Source organism: Saccopteryx leptura, chromosome 9 (assembly GCF_036850995.1).
Source record: "Saccopteryx leptura isolate mSacLep1 chromosome 9, mSacLep1_pri_phased_curated, whole genome shotgun sequence".
Classification (NCBI taxonomy): domain Eukaryota; kingdom Metazoa; phylum Chordata; class Mammalia; order Chiroptera; family Emballonuridae; genus Saccopteryx; species Saccopteryx leptura.
The window spans coordinates 9,702,598-9,729,717 of NC_089511.1; the positions used below are offsets into that span (position 1 = coordinate 9,702,598).

A 27,120-nucleotide genomic window follows, 5' to 3' on the forward strand; every position below is an offset into this window, starting at 1 on the left:
ATGTAAGTCGCTAAATCCAGCCTGCCCTCAGGGGTGAGGGTTCTTCACGGGCTCAACTCCCAGGAGTGCGGATTGGGGACCGGCTCAGAGGAGGTTGCCGCACTGGCTCCCTGCGTCTGCCCTTGCAGTCTCCACTCGGCAGCGGAGCAGCGCTGCTGAAACGGGTCAGGTCGAGTCACTTGTTTTGTATCTCGCTCTTTTTACTTAATACATTCTCTTCCCTGAGAGGAGTTTGAAGGCCCACCTGGGATCAGCAGGAAGTGTCCTGCCTGATCGGTGACACCTGCCCTGTGCCAGGAAACGGGCTTGCTGCACGTTCCGCGCTGGTGCCAGGGGGTGCACAGCCCTGTGTTGAAGCCCTGCAGCCCTGCAGTGTCCTCACTGGTGGCGTGCAGTTACTGGGAAGCCTCGTGGTGATTGATGTAAAGCACCTTGTGCACAGGGCCGTCCGTCCCTTACTATTTTTAAAAAGCAGCTTCAGCTAATTTAGATGTGCAGGTTAAAAATTGTAATGATATAAAAAGTATAGTGTTAGACATTGCACAGATTTTTCCCAGTGCTTCCTGGTAAGTCTTTTTCCAGTAGTCTCATGGTTAGCTAGCATTCTTTGCTCATCAGATAGGGAACCAATGAGGCTCAGAGACATGTCCTAGGCTGGTGGGACCCAGGACTGCTGGCTTCTAGATTTCTGTTCTGTTCAAGTCCAGGTCAAGGATGGGTAGCGTGGCAGTTTGTCGTGCCTGCAGGATAACTTTACACGTCCCATGTCCACAAATTACCTCCTGATTTCAAACCAGTTTTTCTATTAAGTTAGCCCCTCAATTAATAGAGCTAAAGTCGTTTGTCTTAGGAAATGACTCCCTAAGGCTCCTGTTCCACATTTCTTAGTCTCGGAAACTTCAAAGACTCAGACGGGAGGCTTTGGGAAAGAAGAATGAATGTCTAAAACCCTGGGTCAGCCTGATGTTTCTTTGTCAATTCCTTGTGAGTCTGTCTGGGCAGATAAATAGAACGGGTCATGGTTTTATAAACTTCATTTTTTAAAATGGTGTTAATAGGTTGTGGTCTGTATTGGGATTTGGAAGTAATTATAAGCTGCTAATGAGATGTTCTTTCTCGATTGTTCTTCTCTTAAAAATAGACCAGTCCACTTAGCAGACTCTTCTTCCTCGACCTCGAATCCCCTTGGAAGGGAGTTAGTTCCCAACACTTCCGCTATTCTCTGCCTAGCAGAGGGGACAGCTTGCTGTGACAGCTTTGCTGGGACAGCTGGTGAGGGAGGGACGTGGAGGTGTTCTCTTCAGGGTATCCAGGGAGTTGCCACTTTATGGACCCTGTAGGTTTTGTTATTTGTTCCTGTTGTTTTGAACATTTTTCCTGAAGTATAACAGGTACAGAAAAGCCCACATCATAAGTTTGTAACTCAGTGAATGATCACAAATGGAGCACAACCCGAGGGAGAAACAGCGTTGCCAGCACCCAAGCCGCCCTGCGCCTTTGCAGTCACTGCCCCCCACCCCTCCACAAGGGAACCACTGTGTGCCCCCAGCATCAGAGATTAACTATGTCTGCTTCTGAACCTGACGTGTGTAAATGGAGTCAGGCAGTATGTACTCTGGTTTCTGCTAACATTCTATTCCCGTTGCCTGTACTTGTGGGCTATTTATTCTTGTGGGTGAACAGTGTGACTGCGATCTGTTAGTCCATTCTGGTGTTGACGGACATTGGGATAGTTCCCAGTTTTTGGCTTTTATAAATAGTGCTGTTGTGAACATTCTTTTACATTTTTTTGGGTGAACTTACGTTTGCCTTCTGGGTACACCTGAGAGGGGAACTGCTGGGCCAGAGGGCGTGCATATGGTCAGCTTTAGTAGCTGCTGCCAAGTGCTTTTCGACAGGGGTTGTGTTCATGTACCCTCATCTCCGGCAGGATGTGAGAATTCCATTTGTTGCAGATTGCTGCCACACTTGATATGTTTTGTCTTTTTAAATTTAGCCGTTCTGGTGGATGTGTGGAACCGTGTGTTTTTACAGGCTTTTTCCATATAATTTTCTTCAAAGTGATGGGAAGGTGCTGTCATCCCCACTTGGGCAGCAGGCACCTTATCTATTCCTTTAGAGGAAGCCGCGCAGTGGGAGGGCCAGAGACAGGCTGAGGAGCGGTTTCCTCGCCACAGGGGCCTCGGATGTGCGTGGGGCGCCTGCCTGGGGCAGGCAGAGTGCACACTCAGCATGTCCTGGCAGAGTTGGTGGCGTTTCGTATTTGGTCAGCTCTACACTGAGTTCATTTTCATCATTATAATAAGGATCTGTCCTTTCGTAAGTACTTATTGTCAGGGAGAAGGTTTTTGAAATCCAAAGAGTCATTAGTTAGAAAGGAGGCTTCCAATCATTTTCCGCTGACCTTACATTTGAAAGAAAATGTCCAAATTTGGATAATTTAATAGAAAGAGAAGCTTGAGGTTATTATTTTGAAAGGACGAAGGAACTAGTGCGTGCTGGCTTCTGAAATGTTTTCCCCCAAGCCTCTGATGACAGAAGAGCAGCGACACATTGCTTGTGGCCGTTCCTGGCGAGTCTAATAAGGGGAATGGTGCCTCCCTGGCCTCAGTTCAGTGTGGGAACTCATTTCCCTTAGGATAGCACTGAAGAGAGAGGTATCGTTTTTAAAGGAAGGTGGGAATTGGAAGATCATTAGTCACTTTCAAGTGTGGGCTGAATAAAAATGGTGTGCTTTGAAGCAAGAGACTCCCGGCAAAGCGCCCTCGTGCCCTACCTAGTCCTGCCTCCGGTCCGTGCGGCGTGCCGGTTTGAGCAGTGTGGGTAATCGATATAGCAGCCAACTTTGAGAACAGGACTTACAGGTAAATTTTTCTAACCTTAGTGGAGCTAGTGGCTGTATTGGTATTAGACCAATCAGTGGATGATCCATTAATGTATTTTCTGGAAAATGACTTGACAAGTAACAGGCTCAGTAGAGAAGCTAAGTTGTAGCTTACTCGTTAGAGATGGTGGTCCCATGGCACACTGTGATGTGTGAACAGTGTGTATGAACATCGTCTCTAATTGTGATAACTGACTTACCGCCATATTTTATCAATTCCCAGTCAACAGACCTTGCCCACATTTTAACATTTCTGAAATTAAGATGTCTTAAATTCAGTGGGATGTTATAGTTAAACTGACATTTTTTTCTTTTTACAACATTTTTTTCTTTTTAATTGAATTTATTGGGGTGATGTTGGTTAATAAAATTATATAGGTTTCAGTTGTACAATTCTATAATACATCATCTGTATATTGTATTGTGTGTTCACCACCTCAGTTTGACACAATTTTTATTCCTACGTAAAGTAACATTTGGTTTTGCAATAGTGTATGACATTTGATAGAATACAGTAAAGTATAGACCCACAGAGTTTGAATCTAAAAACCCCAGACTGGAGAATTCCAAACTATTTCATGGCTCCCTGGTAGTTTCCTAGGGGGTCGATTTGTTTCACGTATTGGAGTTTGAGTAGGATTTCAGTATAGAACTAGCGACCTGCTGCTCTTTCAAAAAGGAGTTTATTCAACAGGCCCTTCATTTTAACACCAAGATGGGTTAAATATGGACCCCCCCTCCGTGCACAGTGTTCTATGGTGGCGGTGTACAGACCGCCCAGACGTGACCTCTGACACGGGGCCCCTCCCGGCCGCACGGGTCCCCTCAGGCGTCCACGTGCACGTAGATCGCATCTGTCCCCTCATCAGTTTATCACCAACTGATTCCAGAAGTGGCATCATTTTATGTATTAGGCTCTACAGTTTAACATTACGTTTTGATTTTTTTTGCTTTTGGAGCTTTTTTTTAGATTAGTAGTCAGAGGTGTCTGTCATTTCTTAGTGGCTATAATAGGTTTCGTCATATAAACAGCCTGAGTTTTATTCTCATTTTATCCATGCAGAACAAGGCTGTGGAGGTTAGATGTCATCTAACTGTGCAACCTTGAGTCACATTTAGAACCTGGGTCTTCTGGTTCCCAGTTAGTGTTTTTTCCCTAGCAGTACTGGTTTCTGTGTAGAGTTTGTAACCAGCATTGTAAGTTAATCACCTTGGTTCCATTGTGCTCATATAAAGCCAAAATATTCCACTTGGAAATTAGAAACTCCCTTTCTTCTTTAGTATCACCACGTTTCTTCTTTATGCTGTGCTTGTTTTACTAGTTCCCACACTTTCTCCCTAACTAGAACCTCCCTCCGCGGGAAAGGTTTTATTCATGCCCAGATATTCTCTGCACAAAAGTAGTTGCTCAGTAAAAGTCTGCAGCGCCCTCATGTGTCTAGACTCCTGGGCAAGCCTGTGTCTTCTCTGGCCCTGGTCTCCCCTGCCTCGCTGGGCTCTGGTCCCCTGCTCCTGTCACCCCTGCTGTGCAGTCTGGCCGCCGTGCAGAGAAACCCAGAGGTTTGAGGACTGAGGAATGCTATTCCCAGCCGGCACACGGGTTTCCCAGCCCTTAGGCAGCCCCTGGCTTTGAAATTGCAGCAAACTCTTTGCTGGTTCCTCTGCTCAGGAACGAGCAGCACACGTCCTGTTGACGGACAATCGACTTGATGTGTGGTGACAGGCTTGGCCAAGGGCAACTGAAGGCAAGGTACTTTTGAAAGCAAGAGCATTAAGCAAAATTAATTTAAATGGAAATCTGAGCCTGCAAACCAACTACTTTTTAAATGGGTAATTTTAAAAATTGGGTTTTGTACTGGAAAACGTTTCTCGAGGCTGTTTGTGTGGATTTGGCTGAAACAGCCGTGTCCTTGCAGGAATGTCCAGCACTGTTGCCCTTTGTTCCCTCATTCATTCCCCCGAGTTAGGTCGCTGGAATGAACAGGCCTAGTGCTCTGTTGTTTTAAAAGACTTTGGGATGGTTAGCTGTGTTCCAGAGAGGTGGCTGTCGTACAGAGCAGTCTTTGACTCAGTGGTACTGAGCACGCAGAGTCAGTCCCCACTCAGACAGCGAGCGGGCGGGGCTTCTGGTTCTGCGGAAGGTGTTTTGTTTGTTAGTGTATATGACTGAATGCTGACTGAATGCTGTTCTTAACCAGTTCTGAGTGTGTCTTTCTCTACAGCCAAGTTACATCAGCGATGTGGGCCCCCCTGGTCGGAGCTCCCTGGACAGCGTTGAGATGGCCTACGCGCGGCAGGTGAGCGCTGCCCGGGAGAGTGGGGGCCGGAGAGCCCCGTGTGAGCCTTCCGGGAGTTCCGGGAACAGGCTTCCTGTGAAAGTCAAACCCTGGAAGCAAGTCGGGTTTTCCTTCATAGGACTGGTTAATATTTCACCATCGCGGTCACTGAGAGTTCTGTCACACTGTGTAATAGACTGACTCCGATTTGGTTTAGGGAAATTGAATCCGCCCTTGCACTGACCAGGGCGTCTCACTTCACATTTGGCAGTGGCCCGTGTACAGCGAGGTCTGAGTAACTGTGCTGCTGAGCAGACGGAGTTCTGCATTAACTGACTACCTGGGGGGGGCGGTGCTGCTGGCAGAACTCCTGCACCTCTTGTTGTTGAGAAACGTTCTAAATGCTTTTCTGCCTGGTGGCACTGTGTGCTCACCACCACCACCTAACATTGTCCTGGGTAAGCTCACGCTGTTTTGGGCCCATGGTTCCGGTGGTATGGAGTGACACTGCTTTGGATAAAGTGGTGCTGGCCACTGGGTTTTATTCCGACTTGTGCTTCCCCACTCCACATGTCGAAGAGGGAAAATGATCTCGTTTCCTGAATTGAGGGTGGCGGGCTTCCACCCCTCTTATACTGTGTCCTTGGTGAGGAGAACTTCCTAAATGCTTTTTAAAGTCTCAGCGTACTGTGGTCTCCTTTAACCAGGCAGCCAAAGCCAGCAGCATCCGCTTCCGGCACCTGAGTCCTGTCCTTCCAACCCCCTCGTTCTCCAGTTTTTAGATCCCGCCCCAAAATACATCTACACCCTTTACTCTTCACCTTCGTTGAATGGCTGACGCCTTCCATTGCCACCCCCACCCCCGGAGCCCAAGCCTGATAACGAAGCTGCTGAGGAGAGACCCTGTGTCTTCTGTATCTGCAGAGACTAAGGCTTCAGAAAACTAACATTTTCTCGCACTAAGGATGCCACAGTAGCTGTTCATGTGACTGTCCCCTCCAGTGGAGAGTGACTCTCTATATCCCGTGAGCATAGAACTTTGCAAAGGGAAGGCCCTCGTAAATGCTCATTGAGTGAGTAAACACCCCCTTATAGTTTAAAACTCATTTTTATTTCATCTTTGTGCCGCCCTTGGAGGCTACATGATAGTGTCCCCGTGTAAAGCAACGGGAAATAAGGGTCAGCAGGGTTCCAGTTTGTCTCACATCACTACCTGTTCTGTCCCTGCTAGAGCAAGGACTGCAGCTGTAACGACTAGAACTTACTAGCTTTTACCATCATGATTTTAGGGTATTTTAAGATGAACTTCAAAGTAGTATTGCTTTTTCCATACCTTAAATATCACATAGTTCCTTTTTCTTGAGAACAGTTACTGAGGACAAATGGACCCTCCAGATGTGCAGCAGCTGCTGTTCTGACCCGTGGGGGGCTGTGACGTGACCCGCCTTACTCGAGTCACAGGCGCTGGGCCTGGGTCCGGGCCCATTTGTCCTTGTGCTAAAACATTACCAAACTTTGCCTCGGGTTCTTAGGAAGTAGTGCAGGAGCCCTTCCGTTGTTCCTCTCCCCTTTGGTCCTTGCTCACTGGGACTGAGGCCTGCTGGGACCACCCTGCTCCATTCCTCTGGGGTGGGGAAGGCTGGGTAGCAGTTTGCTTGGATGTGTGGATGCTTCTGCACCACGCTCGACCACAGAACTGAGGGTCTGGCCGGAGACCTCTCCTCCAGGCAGCCCTGACGGCTCAGCGCTCACAGGTAGCGAGGCTGGCCGAAGCTTTGCCGACCACAGGATAGACATGGGCTTCAGCACTGCTTCACGAGGTTTTAGAGAGAGAAAAACAGAAACATGCCATTGACTTCACTTTTCATTGTTTCAGATTTATATCTATAACGAGAAGATCGTAAACGGGCACCTGCAGCCAAACCTCGTGGACCTCTGTGCGTCCGTCACCGAGCTGGATGACAAGGTAGGCCCGGGGCTGAGCCAGGAGAACGTGGTCCAGTGTTCGGACGGGGCTAGCTGCTTGCTGACCTGACGGGAGTGGGCCGAAGAAGACCGTCTGTTCTGTGGGATAAAATACAAACTGCTCTTCAGAGTTTTATTGTAATTTTGTGGGCCATTTCTTGATGATGATGTTGTATCTATTTGTAATGCATCTTCAGGAGGCTCAGCCAGGATCAGTTATTGGCCATGAGAGCTCTTGAGCTGTATTTGCTTTGAAGTCACTTAGAAAGGCTAACGGGATCTTGAACCAGAGCCGAGTTCAGACGATGTGGTTTCCACACCCATGAGCCCCTTGAACTTGATTCTGGCAGGGTCTTTGTAAGCCTTCCCCACATGCTGCTGGTCGCATCCCTCTCTGACTCCCCATCTTTGTTTCCAGCCCTCAGCTCTTGTCCCTGGCCGATCCCCCCCTCCCCCCAGGGGGAAAGACTGAATTAGTGAGTGGAGCAGGGGGTTGGCAGGCAGCCAGAAGGAAGGGGCGAGGAGGGAAAGGTACAGTGGAAGCAAACACTCATGCGTGGATTGTTTTCCCTTCAAATGCATCCAACTTTAGTTTCCTTTTTAAATATTAAGAGTATAAGGCCGTACCACAGATCTAGAGACGAATGTAAGCTTAACCTGTGGTGGCGCAGTGGATCAAGCATCGACCTGGAATGCTGAGGTCACCGGTTCAAATCCCTGAATTTGCCCGGTCAAGGCATCCACAGGAAGCAACTACTACAAGTAGAGGCTTCCCACTTCTCTCTTTCTCTCTCTCTCCCTCCCTCTCTCCCTCCCTCCCTCTCCCTCTCACCCCCTCTCCTCTCTGCAAAAATCAATCAATAAAAAAATCTTAAAAAAAAAAAGGTGAAAGTAAGACTTCATCTACCATCTGACCAGCTAGAAAGAGTCACATGTGGGTGGATTTTCTAGTTTTTGTTTTTGAGAGGGACAACGGAAACGGTATTTTCTTTTCCTTTGCGAAAAGGGTAAGCTTACCTTTCTCCAATCAGTAATGTCTTCCAAGGATTCTGAACTTTAGAGTATTGCAGAGGTTCAGGGGACACATTTTTTTAGGGAGGAGTTCGCAGCCAGAGGGAGCCCTGCTGTATGGTGGGGACAAAGGAGAGAACACGGCGCTCTTGGGAGGCGCGCAGGAGGCGGCTTTCACAGGCGCTGAGTGGGAAGGGAACCGGGAGGCTGTGACCCTCCCAAAGCGGGGGAAGAGCCGTGGCCCTTGGTACGGCTCTGAGAGAACAAAACACGTTATTTAGGTTAAATTCTTATTTTAAGCCTTAAAAAACTGAAATGACTTTGTATGGACTGAAATGCAGCCACTTGAGTTAAACCCCTAGCGCGCTGGGCAATTGTAAGGTATTCACTCTCTCTGCAGGGAGAGCCCACTGAGAGTCCGAGTTCTTGTTCTCTCTGTGTGGTCTTAATTATGGAGGTGCTTGTCAGGCCTGGTGCAGTCACTGGTCTAAACACCAGCTCCTGACCGGTGGGGAAGGCGGAGTCTGGCAGGTGCCTGCGTCACTGTGTCACTGTCTCTCTGAGGGCCTAGCCTGGGGCCCCAGACAGGAGGCATTAACCCCTTCCTCGCCACGTGCTGCCCGCCCGTGAGGCCAGAGTGCACGGAGAGCCTTTTTCTCTAGCCCCACAACATTGTCCCTGTCATTTACATGCAGAACATCTCTGACATGTGGACCATGGTGAAACAAATGACGGATGTGCTCTTGACGCCGGCCACAGACGCCCTGAAGAGCCGCAGCAGCGTGGAGGTGCGCATGGAGCTGGTCAGGCAGGCGCTGGGCTACCTGGAGCAGAGGTGAGGCCACGCTGCTGGGGCAGGCTGCAGCGGCCCAGTTCAAACCCGGGGAGCTGGTCTCAGCAGTGTCACCCTGTCTGCAGAAGCGCTTCTCTCTGGGACCATTTCTGCAGTGATGTCAAGTTGTGTACGCGGGGGCACTGTTTGACTTGTCCTTTCCTTTTCCTGTGCCTGAGGATGGCGAAGTCAGGGTGATTGGGCCATGATGCCTCAGGCCAGGACCCTGTTCCCTAGTGGGGTTGGGCCATCACCATTCCTCCTTAGGCATTTTAGTCTTCACACCGGGCAGTCGTGCCCCCTCGTGCCTTAGGAAAGCCCCTGAGCCTTCGTTTTCCTTCTGGCTCTGTTCAGTGAGTCCCTATGAATCCAGATCCTTCCCAGCTGCTACCGCCTATGACTAGTGCCTGGGTCTCTGCCACCCCCGCACTAACTGGACTGGTCACTAAGAGGCTGTGCCCCTCACTGTTGTCCCTTGTTGGTAGGGCTGGTGCTATTCATCCCTCCCTGTGGACACTCTTTCCGCCTCTGAATTGGCCAGCAGGGTGTCAGGAGTACAGCAGACCCTCTTTATTTCAGGGACAGCGTGCTGGACCGCACTCTGCTGGCTCCACGAGAAACCACGTTGAATATAGTTGCTAAATTCAGCTTTGCCCCTGGGCCTGTGCACCTGCCAGGGGCCTTGCAGTGCAGTCACCCTTTAGCAGCAAAGTAATACTTCATTAGTGACTCATGAATTTCCTGTGTGTAGCTGAGGTGATTCAGACTTGGTACAGCGGAGACTAGTTTTTATATCAAATGCTGTGTGTCACAGTAGCTGCAGGAGGTGAACACTATCAGGCATACTAAACTCACGGGCCTCCATTCTCTTAAGTAAAATCTAGAACTTTACCTGGTCATTTATCCCTCTGCATGGGCACAGAAGAGTTCATGAAATATTTCATGGGGCTTTGGCTACATTTTTGTAACATGAGTTTTGAGTGTATTGATCTTCAGCCATAAGGGACCTGATATATTTAGTACTATTTATTGCTGCAAGTCAGCAAAATGCAAGTCAGAATTTCTTACCGATAGGTTTTTTTAAATGGGTACACATATATGACTACTCCTGACTGTTTTTTCCTTTAAACCTGACCTTGACCTTGATGTCTGACCTCACCAGTGGCGCCTGGCTGCGTTCTTGGTTTTCTGTCTGGTAAGCGGCGCTTGGAGCGATGTGGCAGTTTCTGCCCACGGTTACTGAACCCGATTTTCTTCTCGCTCCAGGGACTTGCTCCCTGCTGGCCTTCTTTTTAAGGGTTCATTGTCACCTTTGGATAAAAGGAATATTTTAGACTAATTATACTCAATTATAAAGTATTTTTGCTGATGTTAATCCACTCCCAGTGGGGGTGGGGTCAGTGGTGCAGATTTCCAGTTATAAAGTGATTAAGGCCCGGATGGAGTGTGCAGCATGGTGGCTACAGTTAATAGTGCTGTCTGCATATTGAAAAGTTGCCAAGAGAGCAAATCTTAAAAATTCTCATCACAAGAAAAAAAGTTCTGTAGCTGTGTGTGGTGGAGGGCGTCACCTAGGCCCACCCCAGTGTGTACAGACAGCACGTCACTGTCGTCCACCTAGTACGGTGTCACGCTTGTGTCAGTTGTGCCTTGATTTAAAAAAGACATTTGAATATGGGTTATGTTTGTTTTTGTGGTTTTTTTTTGTTGTTTTTTTTTACAGAGACAGAGAGAGAGTCAGAGAGAGGGATAGATAGGGACAGACAGACAGGAACGGAGAGAGATGAGAAGCATCAATCATTAGTTTTTCATTGCACGTTGCAACACCTTAGTTGTTCATTGATTGCTTTCTCATATGTGCCTTGACCGTGGGCCTTCAGCAGACCGAGTAACCCCTTGCTGGAGCCAGCAACCTTGGGTTCAAGCTGGTGGGCTTTTGCTCAAATCAGATGAGCCCGCGCTCAAGCTGGCGACCTCGGGGTCTCGAACCTGGGTCCTCTGCATCCCAGTCCGACGCTCTATTCACTGCGCCACTGCCTGGTCAGGCTATATGGGTTATGTTTTTGATACTAAAAGTTACTAATGTCGAATTTCTTGGTGTCAAGATGGTCTGAGGTTAAGTAAGAGAATGTCTCAGTCTTAGGAGAGACAGGTGGAATATTGCAGATAGAGTAGTCCTTGCTTTCTGTATTTCTAATATTTTTAAATGGTTCAGAAAACAAGTGTGTATGGTATGTTTTGTGTGTGTGTGTATCTACATATATAGAATGAAAGTATGCATACAAATGTTAACCATATGGACTCTAGGTGAAAGGTATAGGAGCATTCATTGAACTATTTTTTAATTTTTTAGAAGCTGAAATTTTTTCTGTTGAAAAAGGAGCCCATTAGAACTTTAGGCTGAGAGCTGGAACAATTACTATCCTGCACATTAGCCCTAATGCATTGAAGTCCACAGTTATGTTCCTCGGGATTCTTTTGAGTATGTGCAGTGATGAGAAATCTTGACAGCGATCCCCTGCCCACTGAGTAAAGGATGCCATTTGCTTCGTCCCCATGCACTCCTCCTGTGTCGGGTGTGAAGTCCGGGCCCTAGCCTGCCCAGTTCACAGGCTGCCGCCGTGGACAGGGACACAGACATGTGTGATGCGTGTTTTCAACCTCCGTCATGTTTTTCCTTTTAATTTTTCCAGTTATAAGAATTACACCCTCGTGACTGTCTTTGGAAATTTGCATCAGGCCCAGCTGGGTGGGGTGCCTGGGACTTACCAGTTGGTTCGAAGTTTCCTGAACATTAAACTTCCAGCCCCCCTGCCTGGGCTTCAGGTATTGCAGTTTTCTCTGTGTCATCACTTGTGCCTCCAGAGTGTTCAGTTGAATTGAGGTTAGGTGTAGAAAAGAGACTGGGGGTGGGTGGGGCTGAGAGGCCAGTAGTACAGGAGTCCGGCTGCTGGTGGTACTTGCTCAGCTCAGTGGGGGCACAGGGGTGTCCTTGGGTTCTGGACGTGATTTGGAAGTAGAGCCGGTAGGACTTGTTGAAGAACTTGGGTGTGAGAGGCAGAGTCGGGGGTGACTTCTGAGACTGCTGGCTGTGACAGCTAGAAGAGTGGACTGGGATATGGCTTAGGACGTGGCCTCTCTGGTCAGTTCACAGTCCAGTTGGGAGATTACCTTACCGTCATTCATCACACTGTGTGCAACATGCTACAAGAGTGATGGGGTCCATAGGAGCCTGGCTTCAGAAAGGAAGTGAGGCTCACACCTGTGCTTGAAACACAGGACTCACCAGCCCGAGGGCTTGGGAAGAGGACTCCACCTGGAGGGAACCGTACTGGCCGTGGGGTAGGACTCGGCAGGTTTGCGGCCAGCTGGTGAAGGCCAGGCTGAGCCCGTTGGATGTGAACAGCTGAGAGGGGTTCAAGTGGGGAAGTGACACAATCAGGTCTGGGTTTTAGACGGTCCTGCGGGGGGGGGGGGGGGGGGGAGGAGCCAGACGGGAGGTCTGTGGCCCACCTCAGGGGTCCTGTGAAAGCAGAGAGAACAGTGCCACCGTCCCGCTAGCACATGGTGGCAAGGCCAGGGTCAGCAGTGATAAGCTCTAGCCCTGGGAGAGGAGCCAGAGCTGCCTTCTCAGATCGTGCGTCTGAGCACAGACAGCCGGTACATGTTCTGGTGAACAAACACGAGTGAAAATGCCAGTATCCATTTGGCCAGTTGGTGGTGGTTAACATTTTATAAACTGGGGAATGGTAATGAGGGTCTCTTACTGGTCAGTGAGCAGCTTTAGCCCTCGCTGTGCGGGGGTTGCAGCAGTCAGTGCACGTCTGAGTGTCCCCGAAGAGCGTGTTACTGATGACTGCAGGCTCCAGGGTTCTGTGGAGAAACCACTGGTGGCTCTGAACTGGGTGGGGCACACGGTGACTTAGGGAGACACTTCAGAGCCAGATTGCCGCTTGCCAGCTTACTTTGAACAAATACTTCTGTGTTCCCGTGCCTCAGTTTCCTCATTTGTAAAAGATGTAGGAGGAGGCCATTAGTGATCCCTACCTAACAGGGTTGTGCTGAATATTAAGTGACCTCATACAAGGGAGGACCTAGCGGAGGGCAGCACGTCAGAAAGCCGTCGGTGGGCTCTAGTTTGTGTGTTTATTTGAGCGTCTTCCCTCTTGCAGGATGGAGAAGTGGAAGGCCATCCTGTGTGGGCGTTGATTTATTACTGCATGCGCTGCGGAGACCTGCTTGCCGCTTCACAGGTGGTCAACCTGGCGCAGCACCAGCTGGGAGAGTTTAAAACCTGGTTCCAGGAATACATGAACAGCAAGGACAGAAGGTACAGCGTGGGGCGTGCACGTCCGGGAGCACTGCTCTCCTTCCCTCCCTGCCCGTGGCTCAGAGCAAGTTTCTACTTGGGGGGAGATGTGTAGAGGCAAGTAGAAGTCTCTTGAGAAGAACAGTGAAAACCGTGGAAGAAGAGCCCCATTCTGACACTCGTGTCCCGACTCCCACATTTCTGTGTCTGGGGAATTTTCTGTTCGGTGCCAGAGAGGCTGCGGCAGGTGCAGTCCTGCGTGGTTCTGTAATCCCGGCAGTCGGTGTGCTTAGAGAACGCCTTTGTCGTCCACACTGCCTGACATTAGTGCTGTCTGCTCAGCCCAGAGTGTTGTCTTGCTCCCCGAGCTCGGGCTGCAGTCAGACATTGGTTTCCGTGTACATACATTATGTGGAAGAAACGATCGCGGACGCCCAGTCAGACCTGTGAGAAGCAGAAACGGCTGGGGTGGCAATGTTCATAATGCCATGTCCAGAGATCTTCTTAAACTAGAACCCCCCGTCTTGTTTGTGTCAGAGAGTAAAGCAGGGTTACTATCCTTGCGTTTCCCCCAGAGGGAGAGGATTTGAGAGCAAGTGTTTATTTGGAATGGGATAAGAAAGTAGGGAGCCCAGAGGGAGGCCAATATAGTTAAAGGGAAGACTTTTTTAAACTTATTTACTTTTCAATTGGATTCAGGAGGGTGCAGGTTCAGGTGTGACACTCAGTAAAACATCACCTGTGCTCTTGTCCATCCCTGCCTGCGGGCCACCAGAGTGGGAGAGCAGCCCCCCGGCCTCCTGCTCTGCCGTCCTCTGCCGGGGGGGCTGGCAGCCACGCAGGTGCAGAGGGTCCCCTGGCAGGTTCAAGGGCTGGCGCCCAGGGGCTGCGGCAGCACGGTGTCTGTTCCCCTCAGTCAAGGAAAGCTCCTAGCTCTGTTACGTCACTGGGATCAGATGCCCTTGAGGATCTTTAGTGAGTCTGGTTTTTGTCCCCTTGTGTCTTCAGATTGTCCCCAGCTACAGAGAACAAGCTTCGACTGCACTACCGCAGGGCCCTCAGGAACAACACGGACCCCTACAAGCGGGCTGTGTACTGTGTCATCGGCAGATGTGACGTCACCGACAACCAGAGCGAGGTGGCCAACAAGACCGAGGACTACCTGTGGCTGAAGGCAGGTGCTGCTTCTCTTGCCCGCGTGGGCTGCGGTCCGGCCGGCCGCTCTTGTCTGCCCACAGATTTTACCTGCTCAATGCTTGGTGCCAGTAAGGCGACCAGGCTAGTGGGTTCCCGTCTGCCGGCTCCATTGTTGATTGGGTCATTCCCACCCGGTGATCACGGCCGTTAGCACGCCACTGAGCAGCCACAAGTGCGCGCCTGGATCGGGACATGGTTTGTTCCAATGTGTGTGTTTCTCTTGGGGGTTTAGTTGAATCAAGTGTGCTTTGATGACGACGGCACCAGCTCCCCACAAGACAGGCTGAGTCTCTCCCAGTTCCAGAAGCAGCTGCTGGAGGACTACGGTAAGCCGCCCTGGTCATAACACCTCCCTCGCTCACCTCGGGTCACTGCTGCCGTGCCTCTGGGAGCGTCCTTCTCCTCTGAACTCCAGCTCTGTCAGAAGCTGGGTCCTCAGAGCACAGCACAGCACAACACAACAGCGATTTCAAATTTGAGTAGAGGCCCACCTGGCCTTACGCAGTGGGCCTGACCCACGGTCATACACAGTGAACTGTCTTCTTTGGCCTGCCCTGATTGACGTTTGCTCAGGGACGGACGTAAACAGGACTTCCTGTTGCTTCCCGGTAGATCCGTGGTGACTGTGTCTGGGCACAGACTAGGGCAGACCCGCCGCCCCCTTGTCTAAGACTCTGGGGAGAACAGATTCCAGCTGGCCGCGAGCAGTTGTTGAGTTCAGGCCTCTGCGAATCGGAGGGAACCGAGGCGCCTTTGACACCTTCACCCCTCCTTACTGAGTGACTTGGGCAGGGTAAGGAGGTCCGCAGCCCCTCTGGGTTCCGTTTTAACGTCTGAACTTGTTCCTCTCCCACGTGAGGCAAGCGTTTCAGGTTGACAGTGCGACCCCACTTGCCAGTCGTGTTGTGGGGTCTGGAGAAGGCCACCCGGTAGGGTTCCCGAGGCGTCCTGTGTCCAGGGCCCCTCCGCCCTGCCCGGCAGGCCGTAAGCATGCCGGCGTGTGCTGGGGTCGGGCTGCTGAAGGCCGACTCCCGACTGGGCTCTGTCCCCCGCCAGGCGAGTCCCACTTCACGGTGAACCAGCAGCCCTTCCTCTACTTCCAAGTGCTGTTCCTGACGGCGCAGTTCGAGGCGGCCATCGCCTTCCTCTTCCGCATGGAGCGGCTGCGCTGCCACGCCGTCCACGTGGCCCTCGTGCTCTTTGAGCTGAAGCTGCTCCTAAAATCCTCGGGGCAGAGCGCCCAGCTCCGTGAGTGTCCGTTGGCAGTCGGGTAACCATAACACACTCCCATTGGGTGGCAGCAGGCGCATCACCGCAGCCAGCAGGGAGCTGGGCGGATGGTCGTGATGCAGCGGGTGGCCTGCAGACTGGGGCAGGGGAAGCGCTGTCGAGGCATGGGCCTGGTTCCTGCCAGCCGGCCGTCCCTGTGCCGGCCCGCGTGGGCTGGAGGCCCGGGAGGGGGCGGGCTGTGGGCATTACCACAGCAGTCACCGGAGTGCCCCGTCCCAGTCGGGTGTCACACGGACACCAGCGTACTAGGGATTGACGACAGAACACTGTTACCTCCTCTGTGGGGCGTTGAGGACAGGGCAGTGAAGGTGTTGGCCAGAGCTGCCGGAGCTGGGCTTTGGACTCGGCTCCCACAGTTCCTGGCGGTTGGGGTCAGAGGGCAGGTGATGGTGACCAGTTCTGTCCCCCACGGTGCAGTCAGCCACGAGCCTGGTGACCCCCCCTGCATGCGGCGGCTGAACTTTGTGCGGCTCCTCATGCTGTACACCCGGAAGTTTGAGTCCACGGACCCGAGAGAGGCCCTCCAGTACTTCTACTTCCTCAGGTAGAACCTGCTTTGACCCTTGACGGGGCTGGTTTTGACCTCGGGTCCACACCAGAAAGCTCACTACGTTTGTCCCCATGCAGGGACGAGAAAGACAGCCAAGGAGAAAACATGTTTCTGCGCTGTGTGAGTGAGCTCGTGATAGAAAGTCGAGAGGTGCGTGGGCTTCCTTCTCTGCCCCGTGTTGTCAGTGCACGTGTTCCCACGCTACTGGGATCACTGTGGGTCCCCCGTTATGGTAGTGAGGGACACGACGTAGGGGATTTTTAGTTTCCTTTGGTTTCTGTCAATGAAAATGTTGCTTCACTGTCACTGTTTCCTCGTTAATGTAAGACTTCTCCTACCTCCCCTGTTTTCCTCCCTCTTGTCCCCAGAGAACTGTGGAGTGTGTGTGTATCTTGTCCAGTAAATTGAGCAAACTATTTTTGTTTCCACAGTTCGACATGATTCTTGGGAAGCTAGACAACGATGGGAGTAGAAAGGTGGGTCGCACACCCTAGAGCTGTGCTGGGTGCAGGGGGGCTGTGATTGTCCAGAGACGACAGTTAGACTCGGGTTCAAGGTGCTCAAGGCGCAAATATGGATGAAGTTGCTTAGTTTAAAAAACAAAGAAGGAATGTTACAGGCCCCAAGTGATGACCTTGATTTTGCATGCATTTCTGTTTTCTCTTAAAATATGTAAAATGGTGCCCTGGCCAGATATAGCTCAGTTGGTTGGAGCATCGGCCCAAAGCACAGAGTTTGCCAGTTTGATTCTGGGTCAGAGCACATACGGAAACAAGTCAGTGTTCCTCTCTCTCTCTCTCTCTCTCTCTCTCTCTCCCTCCCTCTCTCTCCCTCCCTCCCTTCTCTCTCTCTCCCTTCTTCTCTCCCTTCTCTCTCTCTCCCTTCCTCTCTCTCTCCCCCTTCTCTCTCTCTCTCCCCCTTCTCTCCTTCTCTCTCTCCCTCCCTTCTCTCTCTCTCCCTTCTCCCTTCTCCCTTCTCCCTCCCTTCTCTCTCTCCCTTCCTCTCTCTCCTTCTCTCTCGCTTCTCTCTCTCCCTTCCTCTCCTCTCTCTCTCCCTTCCTCTCTCTCCTTCTCTCTCGCTTCTCTCTCTCCCTTCCTCTCTCCTTCTCCCTCCCTTCTCTCTCTCTCCCTTCCTCTCTCTCCTTCTCTCTCGCTTCTCTCTCTCCCTTCCTCTCTCCTTCTCCCTCCCTTCTCTCTCTCTCCCTTCCTCTCTCCCTTCTCTCTCTCTCCCTTCTCTCTCTCTCTTCCTCTCTCCCTTCTCTCTCTCCCTTCTCTCTCTCTTCCTCTCTCCCTTCTCTCTCTCCCTTCTCTCTCTCTCCCTTCCTCTCTCCCTTCTCTCTCTCCCTTCCTCTCTCCCTTCTCCCTCCCTTCTCTCTCTCCCTCTCTCTCTTCTCTCTCTCTCCCTTCTCCTCTCCCTTCTCTCTCTCCCTTCCTCTCTCCTTCTCTCTCTCTTCTCTCTCTCCCTTCCTCTCTCCCTTCTCTCTCTCTCCTTTTCTCTCTCCTTCTCCCTCTTTTCTCTCTTTCTCCTTTCCTCTCTCCCTTCTCTCTCTCTCCCTTCTCTCTCCCTCCCTTCCTCTCTCCCTCCCTTCTCTCTCTCTCCCTTCCTCCCTTCTCTCTCCCTTCCTCTGTCTCCCTTTCTCTCCCTTCCTCTTTTTCCCTTCTCTCTCTCTCCCCCTCCTCTCTCTCTCCCTTCCTCTCTCCCTTCTCTCTCTCCCTTCTCTCTCTCTCCCTTCTCTCTCTCTCCCTTCCTCCCTTCTCTCTCTCCCTTCCTCTGTCTCCCTTTCTCTCCCTTCCTCTTTTTCCCTTCTCTCTCTCTCCCCCCCTTCTCTCTCTCTCTCCCTTCCTCTCTCTCCCTTTCTCTCTCTCCCTTCTCACTATCTCCCCCTTCCTCCCTGTCTCTCTCTCTCTCTCTTTCTTCCTTCCTCTCTTCTCTTTCCCTTCTCTCTCTCTCTCTCCCTTTCTCTCTTCCTTCTTCTCTCTCCTTTCCTCTCTACCCCTCCCCCCCTCCTCTCCAAAGTCAATAAAATAAACATAGGTATTTTTTTAAATGTGAAGTGGTGATTGAGTAGCTTTTTTATTATGTTCAAAGTACTCATCTGCTCATGCTTGCCATTTTTTGATCTGAGAAGTCTACATTTCTGTCATTCTTGGCTCAGAAAATATGCAAGAAAAGAAGATCACTGTGCCTACTCTCCCCAGATGGAAAAGTTAGAAATCTGCTTGACCCCTCTCAAGGTCGTTTCTGGGGACTCAGAGCTTCACACTGACCCCAGAGATTCAGCTGCTCCCATGAACCTTAGTGATTCCCTGAGACCTGTCATGCCCATTGGGTGGCTTAGGAGAAGGGACAGAGGCCCTGGCATTCGGGACCAGGCCTGACCCCACTCAAGGACACACCCCACTGCCTTGGGAAAGTCACTTGCCTCTCTCCGGGACTCCATTTTCTCATTTGTAAAATCTGAGTAGAGCTCACACTGCACACACCACTCGGCCTAGCAGTGAGGCCAGTGACGGTGCTGATGACTGGCCCTGCTTATTGAGCAGTGACAGTTGCCAGGCACTGTGGTGAATGCATTATAGGTATTTTTTATATATAATTTTCCAAGTGAGGAAACAGAGGTGAGAGCGGCTGTCTTCCTCGGGATCACACAGCTAGTCGGAAGGGGAGCTGGAATTTGAACCAGTCCTTCTTGCCCCCAGAGCTCCTGCTCGTCCCCGACCTGTGCTGCCCCTGGGGTGGTGGGCGCCGATGGAGAAGCAGAACGGCCATTCACCGTGCGCCCACCCCGGAGACCCCATGGTTCCTAAGGCCTCCCTGCACTCCTGACCATTTGGTTGCTGTTGAGTGATGGTGGTGGTTTTTTAAAAATATTCTCACCATGTATATTTTGAGCACTGGGTTTCTTTTGCCATCTGTCTTAGAAAGCAAATCCTAAACCTCTCAGATACTTTTTCTAAGTTCACTGGTTCTCCCTCTTGGTGCCTACTCATCAGCAAAGGTAAAGGCGTGGATGATTTCACCTGCCCTGGGTCATTTCGGAAAATTAGAAAGCACAGAGTCTTATTATTGACTCGCCTGCGCTGCCCCCTCCCTCTTCGTGTGTAGCTTTCTTGGTCCTTTCCATATATTTAATAGCCCTTCTATTTTCCAGAGAGCCACAGCCTAGCCAGTGAGATGTGTGCATTGCCCTGGGCAGGCATTTTCAGTTAAAGTAGATTTCAGACCCCAGTTGCTTCTTTGCCTTTAAAATAACAGCTCTGTGCACCCCTCCCTCCCTCCCTCCCTGTAATTTGTCTTGTCAGCCTGGAGTCATAGATAAGTTTACTAGTGACACAAAGCCTATCATCAACAAAGTAGCTTCTGTGGCTGAAAATAAAGGACTGTTCGAGGAAGCAGCAAAGCTTTACGACCTTGCCAAGGTAAGGTGCGCTGTCCTCCGGCGCAGAATAGATCTGTCCCCTTTCGGCGTCACTGCGCAAACATCTGGGGATGTCTACCCGCGCCCTGCTGAGGCACTTTCCCTGGGTGCTTAGGGGTCAGCGGTCCGGTCAGATGAAATTCCCATTCTGCAGAATTTCCTCTGCCCACGGCGTATTTCCGGCCAGACAGGAGCAGCATGTTATAAGGGTGACCTTGGGTCTTGAGGGATAGTCTTACTTGGCAGCAGAATGAGCATTTGTCACATTTTGATGGGGAAGCTGCTTGTGACAGTGCCTTGGTGCCTACTCTCCAGGCAGCCGGGGATGCACTGGTGACCGGAGTGCGGGGGGGAGTGAGCGGGGTGACGGTGGGGCCCTCCGAGCGCTGGCGTGGGGACTTGTGCACAGAACACACAGGTGCTGGGCTGTGCAGCCTGAGAGAGCACTGGTCCCCTTTGTCAGCTGAGAACAGCGGACAGGAAGAGGTTAGCATTCTTTATTTTAATGTAAGAGTGTCTTGATTGAGGTCTAATTAAGATGTAGAAAGTGTCTGGTGTGAAGAATGTGCCTTATGCGCACCCACCGCCCAGGTCTGGGTGCAGAACATTCCGTCCGACACCCCAGAAAGCCCCCCAGGCGGTTGTTTCATTTCCCCTTCTTGATTGACTCCTCCCCCCATTGACTCTTCAAACAGAATGCTGACAAGGTGCTGGAGCTGATGAACAAACTGCTCAGCCCCGTCGTCCCCCAGATCAGCGCCCCGCAGTCCAACAAGGAGAGGCTGAAGAACATGGCCCTGTCCATCGCCGAGCGGTAAGGCCGGTGCCGGGCCCAGCCTGCGTGTCCAGCCGCGTCCCCGGGCGGCGCTGCCCGCTCACGCCCCGCGGCACCCCGGGTCCCTGCTTCCTGCGCCAGACCAGCTTGGTGCCAGCACACTGAATGTTTTTTCACAGAAAAAAGGGTTTGCAAGGGTATCTCAGCATTTTCGTCGGGCATAGTAGGCTCAGTTCTAGACACTGTAGTCATCTCTGAACTGTTACCAGCCATCTCAGAGGCGTTTGGGAACAAAGCCAGGGACGGTGGACGAGGGAGTTCTTAGCGGGGTAGTGGCCAGTGTTTCAGAATCACCAGATTGTCATCAGTGTGACTCCCAGGCTTAGGCAGCAGCCATGACTTTGTGTGCCCTCTGCAGATGCCCCTCGTAAAGTGACCCAGAGGAAACCGAGTCGGGCGGCACAGAAGAACATTCTTTGGCAAATGAGCTAGATCCACTTAGCTAACAACCCGCAGTGCTGGCTGCGGGCGTTTGGGCCTCAGGCCCTCCCATCCTCCCTGGGATATCTGGCTGCTGAGCTGGTGGGACGTGCTCAGCTAGAGGACCTTGCTTCACGCAAAGTGTTTGTGGGAGGATTCAGAGCAAAATCCACCGTCAAAAGCTGGCCATTTCAAAAAGCAACACTGTTTCCCACGCCTTCACATCATGGGGAGCATTCAGGAGGGTTTGGCATTTCTCACCTGCTGTCCTGAAGTTGCCGACCGCACAGAGATTCATCCTCTACGCCGACCCCTTTCCTCTCTTGTCTTCCAGGTACAGGTCTCAGGGAGTCAGTGCGAATAAGTTTCTGGACTCCACATTCTATCTCCTGCTGGACCTGATAACCTTTTTTGATGAATATCACAGTGGTCATGTTGACAGAGCCTTTGATGTGAGTGTTTGAAGTTCAGGCTAATGTACGCCCTGGAAAAATTCAGGGCACTTCCTGGGAGTCATTTAAGACAAAAATGTCACCAGTATGCCTGTTATGTAAAGAAGGACAAGTGTGATCCCAAGAGTTTAAAAGGGATTTCTGTGCTTCTCTCTTTTTCTTTTTCTTGTTATTCTATTCTTTTCCCTTTTAGTTTGAAAACAGAGAGGATTCTTAAAGTAATTTGAAATCTCTGAGTTTTAAAGTGGCCTCAGAAAGTGAGGCTAGGGATTAAATTAGCAAGTTGGGGTCAGAGCCTCGTGTGTGTTGGGGACGGGGTGGGGAGCCCTCATGAGCCCGGTAGGTGCTGACTGTTCAGGGAGGAACTGACTGTGAGGCTGTGTCACAGGCTGGCGGGCCTTTGTTTTGAACAGATCATTGATCGCTTGAAGCTGGTGCCCCTCAACCAGGAGAGTGTGGAAGAGAGAGTGGCCGCCTTCAGAAATTTCAGCGACGAAGTGAGTCGTGTTCTTCCCAAGCTGGGGGCTTTCTTTCCCCACTTCCGCGGAAAGCTGTTGTTTGAATGTAGCTGATAACGTTAAAGTCTTAGTATGGAGCCATCCAGACGGAGTTGTCTAAGATGAGTTAAATGCCCCCTATCCGGGCTGGTTTTTCTGTGAGTACTCGTATCCCTGTCAGGCTCTGAATTTCTGACTCTGAAAGTACAGTCGCTCTTGTGATCAGACACGGGCTTGGAAGAAATGGGTCTCTGGTTAATCCTGTGAGGTCTGGTTTAAGTCTTTATTATCCACTTGATCTAGAAGGTGTTTTTGTGCTTAAATGTGATCTTCTTTCATTCCATTGGTTGCATAGAACATGCATCACGATTCACTCTCTCCCTTCCCCTCTCTGAACAGTTTCGTCTTGAGAAGCAGGTGCAGTGGCCACGGCCCAGTTAACAGCCTTTGAGCGCCAGAGCCACTGTCTCTGCAGGGTTCTAGCACACTGCCACCATCTAGCCCAAGGGTGCTCGCTCATCTGCACGCTGGGAGGGCTAGAGAGCTATAAATACCCTCAAGCCCAGCCCAGCACCCAGACACTGGTTTCCCTGATCTGGGCTGCGGCCCGGACGCCTGGTCACTCCATGCGCAGCTGGGACAGTCACTAATGGTGCTTCTGTGTAAGACTGCTCCTCAGTAAGCGATGCCTTTTATAAACACACGCTCTGTTCTAGAGGAAGGAGGAGGCCGGCTTGTGCAGAGCAGGGCGCGGGGGCTGCTGTGGTTCACACAGTTCCGAAGGCCCCACCCCATCCAGCCCTCTCTTCACACGTGCTGCCACCCTGGCCCTCACCACTTGTCCCTTTGTTGTATCTCACCTTCTCTGGGCACCCTGCCCGTTGCGTCCTGGTGGCAGTGGTGCCCCAGCACCTGTGTCTAGAGACACTCCGAAGGGCTCTGCTGGGGCTGAGGGTGCAGGAGAGACGGCGTGGAGGGTCCGAGACGGGTGTGTCCCCGCTTCTGACGCTCAGATCCATGCTTTCCGTGGTAATCACCCTGCCGGCCAGTCAGAGGTGGTCAGCCTGCCTTTGGCATAAAGGAGGCGCCCACGGAGTGACCCATTGACCCCCGAGCAGCGCTGCAGCTGTGCTCTCGCACGTGGCGTTGCAGTGCCGTCAGCCACTTTTTGGTGACTAGGTCCTCACTGGCAGCTGGGCTGCGCTGTGGCCAGGCGTGCCTGGAGGACCGCTGCCGACGTTGGCCCGGCCTGGCTCTGCTTCCTGACTGCGTGTGTTTCTCTCCGTGCAGATCCGGCACAACCTCTCCGAAGTGCTTCTCGCCACCATGAACATCTTGTTCACACAGTTTAAGAGGCTCAAGGGGGCGAGTCCCTCCTCGGCATCCAGACCCCAGCGCGTCATCGAGGACCGCGACTCTGTAAGATCCCAGCGTCGGCCAGAACCATGGCTGAGAACCGCCTTTCTGTCCGCGGTCCTGAGCGCCTCCCGAGACCGTGCGTGACCCCGGCTGCCCTTCCTTGTGGGCCTAGAGGCGGCCCCAGTGCATCCCAGTGAGGGCCACTGTTCTCGAGCTCAGAGCAGATACAGAACAGGCACCAAGTCTGCGACAGTCACCTTGTAGAAAATCATACCAAATGCTAATTTGTCCTGGTCCCACAAGAATCTCCTGCTTTTGTAAAATAGAGGTTATCTTGTGAGTCTCAGCTCAGCTCTGTCATCAAAGCCATACGACTTGTGGTCCAGACGTTAATTTGACGCAGACCCCTGTTTCTGCTGCTCTGAGCCGCCCAGAGAGGCACGTGGTCATCGTGTCCCCACTTGACAGCAGAGGGAACTAAGTCTGGAGTCGGGAAGCAGCTTGCTCCTGTGGCTCCCCGGTTACTGGGCAGGGCTGCCCAGCGAGGGGGCCTGGGCCCGAACTCCCCTCGGGCTCGTTGGGAGTAGCTCTGGTCAGCCGTGAGCGCCCGAGCGCTGCCATGCACTTCAGAAGGAAATTGAATGAGTGCTTGCATCATAAAGGGAAGGTGTACTTGACTTGGACATTAGCTAGGACAGACATTGGCCAGTTTACTTGGCGTAGCGGGTACAAAAGCACTTGCTTGTCGGTTTTCTTACTGAAGGGCCCTTGAGAAGCCTAGTAAGTGACCCTTGACGTTTCTGTAAGAGTCTCGTTTCTGGCCAGAAAGACGTTTGTGGACTCTCCCTCTCTCTTCCAGAGATGGTTTCCTTTCTTGCTGATAGGAGCACCCCACATACCTCACAGGAAGCTGTTCTCCAAAGTTTCTATATTCCTTAAACAATGTATCACTTAGAAATCAGAGTGAAAGTTGTCTTTTTACTGTTTGGGGAAACACCTGAGTTAAAGTCTTTTTCCCTCCTGGAACTATCCAGGAGTTCCATAATATGATTGCCTGGGAAACGAGGGTCAAGCACTCATGTCAGGAAGGAAGAAATGGGGAAGGGGAAAGGGCAGGAGCAGGAGGAAGGGAGAGCTAGCCGGCTGCTCTCCGCTACAACCATGGTCTCTGGTGTCGTGGGGGGGGGGGGGGTGTTGAGGGGAGCACTCGGGTGGCGCTCAGGCAGCAGGGCAGGCAGTCACAGCCCAGAACTGGGGGGGGGGCGGTGTTGAGGGGGGGCCCTCGGGTGGCGCTCAGGCAGCGGGGCGGGCAGTCACAGCCCAGAGCTGTGCGGAAGCCGGTCGGATGTGTCAGGTACGGCAGCTGGCCTGGTGCACCCCGCCGTCTTTTGCTCAGTGGAAGGACTTTGCAGGCAGGGTCCCGTGGACAGGCTTTGCTCACCCTGCGCGATGCCAGAGGACCGTGTCTGTTGCCCCCCCCCCCGCCCCCCCCCCCGCCAGGAACCTGTCCCTGGTGGTTGTTCCCGGCACTGTGCCCCCAGCTTGAAAGTTAATGGCTTTTTACTCTTCCCCTTTCTCCCAGCAACTCCGAAGTCAAGCCCGAGCCCTGATTACCTTCGCAGGGATGATTCCCTACCGGACGTCCGGGGACACGAACGCCAGGCTGGTGCAGATGGAGGTCCTCATGAATTAGGGCGCTGCCTTGCGGGGCTGCACTGTCAGTACCTCGGGCTCGAGGGGCGTTCTGGTTTTGTTTCTGTTGTGTCTGTTTTGTTTAGTTTTTTTGTATTATGTATTTTTGTCAGCACCAATAAATTTCTTTGGTTTGTATTTCTTTTCACATTCTTTTATTTTCATTTCTTTTTCTTTGAAATTTTGTTTAAGTTCTTATTTGTGTGGGAGGAAATGTCTTCAATAGTGCTTGGGCCAGCAAATGACAGGCTAATATAGGCATCTGTGATTTGGTTAAAGTTGACCTTAAGTGATTAAAAATTCACCCCAAGTGAGCAAGGAAATGAAGGCTTTGGTGGCTACTTTCATTTCTACACGGTGCCCACACAGCAGTCATGGCTCGCCTTCCTGTCTCCATTCGAACGTAGAAGCCAGCCTTGGCCTGAGGTGGTTGAGATCGGGGTGACTGTCAGGCGCTCCGTGTCCCCTCTCTCCTCTCAGAGGTGCCTGGGGTGAGTTGAGATCAGGGGGTGACTGTCAGGCACTTCGTGTCCCCTCTCTCCTCTCAGAGGTGCCTGGGGTGAGTTGAGATCAGGGGGTGACTGTCAGGCACTTCGTGTCCCCTCTCTCCTCTCAGAGGTGCCTGGGGTGAGTTGAGATCAGGGGGTGACTGTCAGGCGCTCCCTGTCCCCTCTCTCCTCTCAGAGGTGCCTGGGGTGATTGAGATCAGGGGGTGACTGTCAGGCACTCTGTGTCTCCTCTCTCCTCTCAGCGGTGCCTGGGGTGAGTTGAGATCAGGGGGTGACTGTCAGGCACTCCGTGTCCCCTCTCTCCTCTCAGAGGTGCCTGGGGTGAGTTGAGATCAGGGGGTGACTGTCAGGCACTTCGTGTCCCCTCTCTCCTCTCAGAGGTGCCTGGGGTGAGTTGAGATCAGGGGGTGACTGTCAGGCACTTCGTGTCCCCTCTCTCCTCTCAGAGGTGCCTGGGGTGGTTGAGATCAGGGGGTGACTGTCAGGCGCTCCGTGTCCCCTCTCCTCTCAGAGGTGCCTGGGGTGAGTTGAGATCAGGGGGTGACTGTCAGGCGCTCCGTGTCCCCTCTCTCCTCTCAGAGGTGCCTGGGGTGAGTTGAGATCAGGGGGTGACTGTCAGGCGCTCTATGTCCCCTCTCTCCTCTCAGAGGTGCCTGGGGTGATTGAGATCAGGGGTGACTGTCAGGCGCTCCGTGTCCCCTCTCTCCTCTCAGAGGTGCCTGGGGTGAGTTGAGATCAGGGGGTGACTGTCAGGCGCTCCGTGTCCCCTCTCTCCTCTCAGAGGTGCCTGGGGTGAGTTGAGATCAGGGGGTGACTGTCAGGCACTCTATGTCCCCTCTCTCCTCTCAGAGGTGCCTGGGGTGATTGAGATCAGGGGGTGACTGTCAGGCACTCTGTGTCTCCTCTCTCCTCTCAGAGGTGCCTGGGGTGATTGAGATCAGGGGGTGACTGTCAGGTACTCCGTGTCCCCTCTCTTCTCTCAGGGGTGCCCTGGGTCCAGGTGGCCCAGGACCGTCCTGCCATCAATTGGCTCCGATTCCAGGACTGGTTTGCTGCTCTGTCACAGTCCTACTGGGGATGGAGACTCAGGCTTCGGAGCGATGGGCTCATAGACCCAGGCTGTAGGTGTCCCGGCTGGGCTGGGGGGGCAGCCCCAGCGCCTCTCCCTCTGTAGCCACCCAGTCACAGGTGACCACCTGGCCTTGTGCGCTCCCCGCTCAACAGGACTTTAAAGCCCCTCATTGTCCTGTCTGGTGGCCGGTGCCTCTGCCTGGACAGTGTCACTAATAGGCTGGGCAGGTTCCTAGTCACTTTCTGTGTGTCTGACACCACTGAGCATCGGCACTGCGGGTACATGGTCCTTGAGCAGAAGTCCTGCATCATTGGCTCTGTTTGTTGCCACCAGTCCCGAAGGCTGGCCTGAGCTGGAGGGGAAATGAGGACGAGCATTTGCTCCCACGGGGCCACTGGGGCTGTGGGAGACGAGGCCATGCTCCGCCCCCTGGCTTCACGCACTGAGCTCTGGGCGGGCTCTCCTAGGAGGACGTCAAGGTCCCCAGAGTCTCCAGCGGTGCCCTTTGCTCCCAGGGAGAAATCTCTCGGCACAGGGCATGGTGACCCTTGC

The 27,120-nt window shown here is 52.3% G+C and overlaps 1 protein-coding gene across 1 annotated transcript in view; it reads left to right on the plus strand.

Moving 5' to 3' along the window:
• NUP93 (nucleoporin 93) overlaps positions 1-25,125 on the plus strand; it is an 89,725-nt gene extending 64,600 nt beyond the window's left edge. The window contains exons 6-22 of the mRNA XM_066349242.1: positions 5,107-5,181; positions 7,037-7,126; positions 8,832-8,971; positions 11,662-11,794; positions 13,141-13,298; positions 14,286-14,451; positions 14,707-14,800; positions 15,531-15,722; positions 16,182-16,308; positions 16,392-16,464; positions 16,746-16,790; positions 19,617-19,733; positions 20,428-20,546; positions 21,322-21,439; positions 21,853-21,936; positions 23,227-23,355; positions 24,878-25,125. Coding sequence (XP_066205339.1) covers positions 5,107-5,181; positions 7,037-7,126; positions 8,832-8,971; positions 11,662-11,794; positions 13,141-13,298; positions 14,286-14,451; positions 14,707-14,800; positions 15,531-15,722; positions 16,182-16,308; positions 16,392-16,464; positions 16,746-16,790; positions 19,617-19,733; positions 20,428-20,546; positions 21,322-21,439; positions 21,853-21,936; positions 23,227-23,355; positions 24,878-24,988 — 1,971 coding nt within the window. The 3' untranslated portion in view covers positions 24,989-25,125. The remainder of the gene's footprint in view (positions 1-5,106; positions 5,182-7,036; positions 7,127-8,831; positions 8,972-11,661; positions 11,795-13,140; positions 13,299-14,285; positions 14,452-14,706; positions 14,801-15,530; positions 15,723-16,181; positions 16,309-16,391; positions 16,465-16,745; positions 16,791-19,616; positions 19,734-20,427; positions 20,547-21,321; positions 21,440-21,852; positions 21,937-23,226; positions 23,356-24,877) is intronic.
• The last annotated feature ends 1,995 nt before the right edge of the window (positions 25,126-27,120 follow it).